The sequence below is a fragment of the Patagioenas fasciata genome, chromosome 8, assembly GCF_037038585.1.
Source record: "Patagioenas fasciata isolate bPatFas1 chromosome 8, bPatFas1.hap1, whole genome shotgun sequence".
NCBI classification, from domain to species: Eukaryota; Metazoa; Chordata; class Aves; order Columbiformes; family Columbidae; genus Patagioenas; species Patagioenas fasciata.
Window position 1 is genome coordinate 4760235 of NC_092527.1, and position 8220 is coordinate 4768454.

Consider the following 8220-nt stretch of genomic DNA (forward strand, 5'->3'; position numbering starts at 1 on the left):
AAATTAACTAATGGTAATTGAAGAAAAGGTACAAAAATGTGTGTGTGTGCAAGCAGCAATAACTTAACACCTCATGGGGAAATGAAAGCCAAGTGCAGGTTGAGAAAGGCCAAGGATAATTTCCCTTGACAGTTAATCATCTGGATTTTTTTGATGTGCTGCCCATACGAGGTAGCTACTACTACTGATTAAAAACCTGACCCTGTTGGCATGCTGGATTCCAGTTGTTTGTGGAGAAACTCACGGAACGAGAGCTGCCTGGAGTCACAAGGAGGAGCCTCCACATAGTCAGACAGAACAGCTCTGACCTGGACAAGAGTGAGGATGTACAGAAGTCACTGGTGAAGCAGGGGTTCTCTTGAAGAGTGTTCTGCAGATCATTTACAGAGCACAGTACAGCGAAACTCCCTGTCAATACAAAGCAAACACATAACGAGTTGTGGCAGGTGGACAAGAAAAGAGATTTTCCTGTCTAATAATTTCCTAGCTGTTGTTAAGGTTACAGGTTTGACTTATTTGACTTGTCACCATTTTGACAGACATGGGCCAGTACAGACAGCTGCAACAACAGGGATACAGAAAAAGGTTGATTCAAAAGCAAATACCCTTTTGGAAAGGGTTAGAAGCGATGACAGTGTGAACAAAAGCAGGGTGAAGCCAGAGGTCTAATTTTAGTCTTGGCGTGGTTTGGGGGTAGCTGAAGGTGAAGCAAGAACTGATGAAAGGTTCTCACTGTTTGAACTTGGGTTTCTGTTCCTCTGCTTTCAGTATGGGGCTTGATTTACATGTGGTAGAGGTTTTCCAGGAATGTTCCAAGTAGTGAAACCATATAGAAAGCCACTGGGGGGGGGAATGGCTTTGTGCAAATTCTAAGAGGTCATGTGGCTTCACGAGAAACACAAATGGGGCTTATGTGCTGCTCCAGCCTTTCTTGGGAAAACAAAATGAACTTGCAGATCTTAATCGGTATTTTTTGAGCAAGTGCCCGTGTCACAAAAACTGTTGCTCCTACGGGGAAGAGATAAGGTTCTGGTAAACAAGATTGTTCGTTCAGGAGTGTGCTGCAGTGCTGGTGTATGGAGGAAGCTGCCCCTAGATCAACTACATGAGGACCTTTAATATTATTAAAATGAAGACACAGCTAGTTAAAACTTACATGTATTCATCGGAAACTTGACCCTCTTCCTAAGCAAGATATATTTTTTAAATTCTTGCTTTATTTAATTACTTTTGGCTTGTCGCCCTTTAAATTTAAAAAGTTTGTGAAACTTTTTGTATTGTTTTGAAAGTAACTTTGGTACCTGAAGCATTTCCATAAGTAGTCTTTGGTTTCGTGTGTTGTATGCTGTACCTCTTTTATGTGCTTTGGGGAGAAAAAAAAAGTAGTGGTGAAAAATGATTCTTTTTGTGAAACGAGACTCACACTTTTTGGATGCTGGTTTAGAATAACTCCCCCTTGCTCTGCTCTTCTGCAACGTACAGACACCAGGGCCTCAGTTTCTGTGTGTATCACAACAACGGGAAGTGTTCCTGCTACCAAGTGAGTTTAAGCATTCAAGCTTAGAACTGTTATTTCTTTAGAATAACCAGAATTATTTACTGCCCCTTGAGTTCATAGTTGATGACTTAAATCAGTTTCTACATGCTATGATTTAAATTCCTTGGGGACCCTGAATTTAATTACTTCTATCTTTTTGTCAAAATAAGAGCCATTTGAGAGTTGTGGGTTTTTTTTCCTAGCTAGTTTGCAAAGCAGGACTTCTGGGCCTGTGTTTTCAGATGATTGTGCTCATTGTGATTTGCATGGGGGAGTCAGGTTTCAGGGTGAAGGGCTGCAGTGAAAACAGGGAATTTTTATTTTTTTAAATTATTGCGTATTTACCGCTTCTTTTTATGGGCTGATTTTTTCACTCTCCTGGACTGTCTCTGGACTACAGCAAGAAACGAACCCGGAAGGACCCACGGGTGCCCCCCGACTTGCTTTCTGGGGGATCCGCACGGGGTGCGGGACGGGTGCCGCAGGGTTGGGTGGTCTGAACACACGCCAAGCGCAGCGTTTCTGCCAGAGACAACTGCCTGCTTGGTAACACCATTATTTCTGCAAATAAGAATTGTTTGTGCTCTCATAAACAAATTATACTTTAGCCTGGCTGGCTGGCACGTTTCCGCTATGGAAATTATTTCAGTTAGAGAAAAAATGCGTCTCTATGTAAAATGTTTTTGAATTAAGCTGTTAAGCTTGTACAATTCCTGATATGGACAAAACTGTACCCATGTAAGTTGCCTCCCTTTCAGGCAAGAGCTGATGTACCACTATTGAGCCTGGAACAGAGTTTTTACTCGGCTTCTGTCATTTATTTAATATAATCTCATTTGTGCCAATGACTGTAGTTTCAGGTGGGTCTCACGGAGCCAAGCCTTCCTGGTCACATCATAGTATTTCTTGTTGTTTTGCTGTTGTGCTAAATATTTCTATAGTTTTAAGAACTTCAGAATAATCACATTGAAATTCGTAGCATGTTATGTCTTACTGGTTTAGTATTGGTAGTAACCTGGTTAGGAGTATGATAGTTTCAAGTCACAGCATTGATTTGCAAGGCAGGTGCCATATAAAATGTTTTCCTGTATATGTATATGTATATTTTTGCCGATTCATGACGTCTCTGAAATGCAGGAAAACTGTAGCTTAGACCCTCAAGAGGGGAAGGAGAGGATTTTGCAGATCGGAGCGATGCCGGTACTTGAAAGCTGTGCCAGGGCAAACCAGTACCAAAGCTGTTGTAAACTGTTGGTAAGGTGTCCCACATCTCTGCAGAAATCGCGGTTGTTGGAAATCAGCACAGAATTTTCTCCTTGTTTCATGCAGGTTTACCACCTCTCTTCTGACAGCTACGAGACGCAGAACCAGCACTATGGAAGGAGCTTGACAAAGGAAACAGTAAAGGATGGTAAGGAATTTGTGTCACAGATTGGTGCTCTGGGATATTATTTATTTAGGGAACTGTATGAAAAAGCAGTCTGTGTGTTCCCATTTTAATAGGCCCTTTCTCTCTGCTTGCCAGGTGGATCTTCAGCGGTTTTCTGTAGCATTTGAAGTACCTGTTTATCCTAAATTACATTTGCAGTTGGTTTTAACAGCAGCATAGACTATACGAGTTTCCTCATCATGTGTCTTTTACTACTTAATAAGGGGGTGGTAGTGGTAGATTTCAGTTTCTTTGCAGCTTTGAAACTATGATGAAATAGAAAGCTTTTAGAAGTGTAAAATGTTTTTATTATGTGTATATTTCTATCTCTAGTTGTCTTCTGTGGATATATCCTGTCTTTTATATTAGAAGGCTACTCTAAATGCAACTTTTAATCTAAGGGACCTTCTCAGTTGAAGTCAATCCCTATGTTGCTCTATATTAACAATAAATAAAAATGGTACCAGCATACAGCTGTTTGGTGGTGATAACTACTTCAGATTAGTTACTAATTGACATCTGTTCATGTGTCCTACCAAGGGACAGAAGGACACACACGAACACACCCCTCTCCAGAGCTGGCACTGCCTTGTCAGCGCTGTCACTCACGATAAAGAGCCATTTGAGCTTGTTTATCCCCAGAGAATTTCATGGGTCCTTGCCCAAAACTGCCCAGACATTTGCTAAAATGAACTGGGGAGCAGGAACCACGTTCCTCTACTGTTTGATCGATACATCAATTAGTTTTATTTCTATTCCAAGCCCAATCTGTGGGCCTTATACAGGTGAGGTGACTGAAGGTATCGGAGTTTCTTGGTTTGCTTCTGATTTAGTTGATAATTGCCTCAAAGGGAACTAAGTGAATACTGTCTGGTTCTTCAATTCGAGAACTACTTTCATACCCAAAGAAATGAAAAATCTTCAGTTTCTTTTCAGAGCTGCAAATAATCCCAAACTCGGTCTGTTTCTTGCAGGCATCTCAAAGTTTTTCCACAATGGGTACTGTTTGAGAAAGGATGCAATAGCTGCCAGCATTCAGAAGATTGAAAAGATTTTGGGGTGGTTTGAGGGCCAGAAGCAACTCAACTTTTATGCAAGCTCATTGCTCTTCGTTTATGAAGGTTCCTGTCAGGCAACAACCGTGCGGTTGAGTGATATGACCTTGGCAGAGAAGAGAGGAGTGCCCAAAGGACTGTTAGCAGGTGGAGACATATTGGAGTATAATAATAATATTCATGTCATAAATTCTACAGAGAATGGAAAAATCGAGGCCTCTGTAGGTAGAGGCTTGTCCAAGTTTTACGCACTTCACAAAAAGGCGTATTCTAAGAGGCACCACAGTCAACTCTCACTTAAAGTTGAAAACTTGGAGCAAGACAACGTGTGGAAAAGCAGCACGTGCATTACACAGGAGCATCTGAACGGAAACGTTATACCCCAACTGGAAAAAGTTTTCTGTCACATGCCAGCAGAGATCAAGGAAAGCGCCAGCGTAGAAGTCCGGATGATAGATTTTGCTCATGTGTTTCCTAGCAACACAAAGGATGAGGGCTACGTTTATGGTCTGAAGAATTTAATCACAGTACTTCAAAATATTTTGGATAACTAAATTCTTTGCTATGGTTTTTACTGGGGGCCAACGATAAAGAAGAGCAACAACATGAAGAATTTCTGCACTTGTAATGCTGTGTAACTGGGTTTATATTGTTCTATATTTTATTTGTACTTTTGGTAGAAGGGTTTAACTTTTTATAATCTTACTCAGGAAAATAATTGATAGTGAATTAGGGAGTGTGAAAGGCTGTGGATACTGGAGATTAAGCAAGATAGGTAAATGACTAGAACGAAATGTATATGGCTGGCTTAAATCCAAGGAGTACAGTTGTACAATAAGCAAGGGTTATGTTAGTTCCTGTAATGACTTTAGCATAGTCAACATTTGCCCACTTAGCCTTGACACTGAGCCGTATCTCCATTAACAGGTTTTTAGAAAACGGACTGAAAACTCTCGAACGTGCGGGATTGATGTCCTCAGTGCTGCCCTCTTGTGTTTACTGTATCTGAATAACTGGAGTTAACCCTGCTTGGACAGAAATCCCCTTTTGAGTCAGTAGTCTAACCTGGAAGCCAGTGTATCATATCAGAAAGTGCTTTGCAATGTCCCGGGATGATAGTTCTGTTCTTTCAGGCCTGGGGCGGGCGCGCGCTTCCCCTCGTGGTGGTTGTTCGGAGCTGATGTTCACCACAGACAAGCTGCAACGTAAGTTGTGTCGCGGTGCTAAGAAAATGCTGGAGTAAAATACCGTAACAGGCTTAAACTGCACAACTGCTAGAGAAACTGTTTGTTCGTAAGAAAGGGTGAAAGAATGCAAACACGAGATGTTCCAGGAACTAATTTAGTTCAGGAGCTTAAGTCCATCTGTTAGTGGAGTGTCTGATATGACTGAGGGAAATGCCTCACTCCTTTGTTCTGATGGCCCTTCTCCAAAAACATTGCTTTTAAAAGCAAACTGATCGAATGGGGAAACAAAGCATTTTGAGTAAGTGTACAGAGATTTCCTCTAGCCACTTGTATTTTTGCATCAAGCGTTTCACATTTCCACTGCTGGGGAGCACCAGCTGGAAACGACGAGCAGTACAGGTGAAGGACCTTTTGCTGCAGAGATCCGGTCAGCCCTGGAGCAAGCAGACGTATCTCATGTTTCTCTGCTTGTCGAAGAGGAGTTGAGGCTCTTTTTTCTTTTTTTATGACATGTAGGAGAGTGGTGTAATTTGAAGGTTGTCACACTTCCTACTTTTTCACAGGAAAACTAAAGCTTTCACGTGGAATATTGGAGATCAGGATGATATATCCAAAGCATTTTTGGTGTGTCTCTTCTGTGTGCTGCATACGTGGCTGTCCTACTTATATAGTCAGCTATATGGAAAGTTGGGACAGAGGAGTCTTGCCATCTGTAGAGCGAGATTTTAATGCTTTAACCAAGCCCCAGAAGCAGAACTTTTTAGAGTGGATTTGGTCATTGGAAACATACATTTTTCACACGTGGATTTCGTGTGACATCATGGCATTGCTGCTCTCTGCGTGATGTTCTGCACTATGCACTCATGTGTACACGTCTTTGCAAGATCTCGATTTGACATATTTTTTCTATATCAGAAAGAGAGAAATACTTTTTCAAATAAATATGCTGTTTTAATTAAAGCTGAAATTTTAGCTCTTTGAGAACCTGGGTTAATTGGAAGAAACAGGGTATTATGTGTAGAACTACATTGTTTAAACTTTAGAGCTAATATTGGCCAATACTTTCAAGAATGAAACCAATCTGTTAGTAACATCATGTTTTTGAAGCATGGGACGAGACGCTTGCAGGAGGGACAGTATCATTGTGTTGAAAATTTTATGCAAATTATGGTGAAGGCTGAGGGGAAAGTATCAGGAAGAGAAAGTATTTTTTTCTACCTGCTATTTCCATTGCACCATACAGCTAATATATTCCTAACTCTCTGTGAACTAATTTAAGCCATATTCTAGGAAGAGTTTGTGGTTTTGTTTGCTTTGACGCTGGTTTATCTCTTATGATTTTGTTCTTCTATCCTGCACACAGTCAACACTAGGGTAGTCTAGGCTTGTAGTGGCCTCATGTGATAAATTCACCATGTTTTATAGAAAATACGGGGGGGAAACACTTATATAATGGTGTTTTTGTCCTCTGTAATTCATCTCTTCTGGATTTTAATCCATTTTGTGCTGGAGAAATCAGACATCTGCCTCAAAGAAGTCAGTTATTGGAAAATGATCTGTATGCTCTTAGTATAAGCGCATTCTCCTGTCTCTGCTTTAAGATATAAGTCTTCAGTGTTTGAATGCTCTTAAAGTATTGATTGTTGTGTTGACTATGGCAGTGTTTGTAATGCACCTGGAATATTGTTAAGTTGTCAGAATATTTTAAATTAAAAAAATAAAATAATTTTATCATGTTTTTTTACCAGTTGTTATTATTGATATATTTCTGTTAATTTAAAATGTAGCTTGAGAGATAACAGTATTTTTAATGGGAAGTTGTATAAATGAAGCTTGCTGTACAGGTGTTTTGGCATAGTACCAACTGTGAATTTCTGCCTGCAAAGGCATTATATTCACATTGTTCTTGCACATTTTAGATTTGGTATTTCTAGATGGTGTTTCAGATCACTTTCAGTTTTAGATGTATTCACAGAAACCGTTAAACAGATTACGGAGTTAATTACACAATGAAGAGGGGTACACTGGTCACTAAACATACGCATTGCCATCATCTCCCCCCCTCGCAGTGATGCCTCTGTTGTTCTCTGTACGGAGCGTATGGGACAGGCAATGCTTACATGGAAATCTTCATGGAAACAGTAACAAGGCTCATAGATATTTCTGTCCCGTAAATCAGGTCCCTTCCCCAGACTGGTGTGGCGTATCTGTCATCGATGAAACGCGGCCGGTTCGATTTTAAGCAATAATAGTTTGATTTAGCAGAATTGATTGTCAAAAGGGAAGATTCTTGGAGACGTTGTCATTGATGTACTCTCGGAAAATATACTGTTCTGAAGACTTCCTACCTAGGTGATTGTGAGAATTGTGTATAGGCTTACCTAATGAGAGCTTGAATTGTATCAAGTTTTTTAAAAAAGCATTTACATATGTGCTATTTTTGGATATGGGTGGAAGTTACTGCAAAAACTACGTTGGAAGTTATTATATCATTATGAAATGTTTAAAATATTTTAATCTAATCATTTTATGAACTAAACCGGAGACTTTACATATAGTTGTGATTCACATGAAGCTTGTACTGTTTTCTCACCACCCCCCCCCCCCACCCCCCCTTGCTGTAATGCATACTCAGATTGTTTTTTCCATAACCCTGTGCTTTCATGGATAATTTTTAAAGTGCTCGGTAGATCAGGAAATCACTAACTCCCTTTAGTTTGATTAATGGAGTGCATATGTTGTTGACATACTTCAGTGCACATGGTATTTTAAGTACTGTTACTGAATTATACATCTAAAGCCCCAGTAAAACTTCCTCACCTGCATCAGGGAAGGCATCACCTGTGCTGGCCTGATCTTACGCAGCATTGTAATTGTTCTGCTTCACCATGTGAAGTATTCCCAAGGACAGGAGGACAGTGGAAGAATAGAGACTCACATCTGCATCTGCTGTTTAAAGTTATGATTCGTTGTTCATCCTCCCTCCTATTCTTTTTTTTTCTTCCAAGTAAG

General features: G+C 40.3%; 1 protein-coding gene across 1 annotated transcript in view; it reads left to right on the forward strand.

Annotated features, from left to right (window-relative positions):
- Positions 1 to 6952, forward strand: part of IPMK (inositol polyphosphate multikinase) — a 36101-nt gene extending 29149 nt beyond the window's left edge. Inside the window, exons 5-6 of the mRNA XM_065843145.2 lie at positions 2867 to 2948; positions 3941 to 6952. Of these exons, the coding sequence (XP_065699217.1) occupies positions 2867 to 2948; positions 3941 to 4575 (717 nt within the window). The 3' untranslated portion in view covers positions 4576 to 6952. The remainder of the gene's footprint in view (positions 1 to 2866; positions 2949 to 3940) is intronic.
- Positions 6953 to 8220: the final 1268 nt, after the last annotated feature.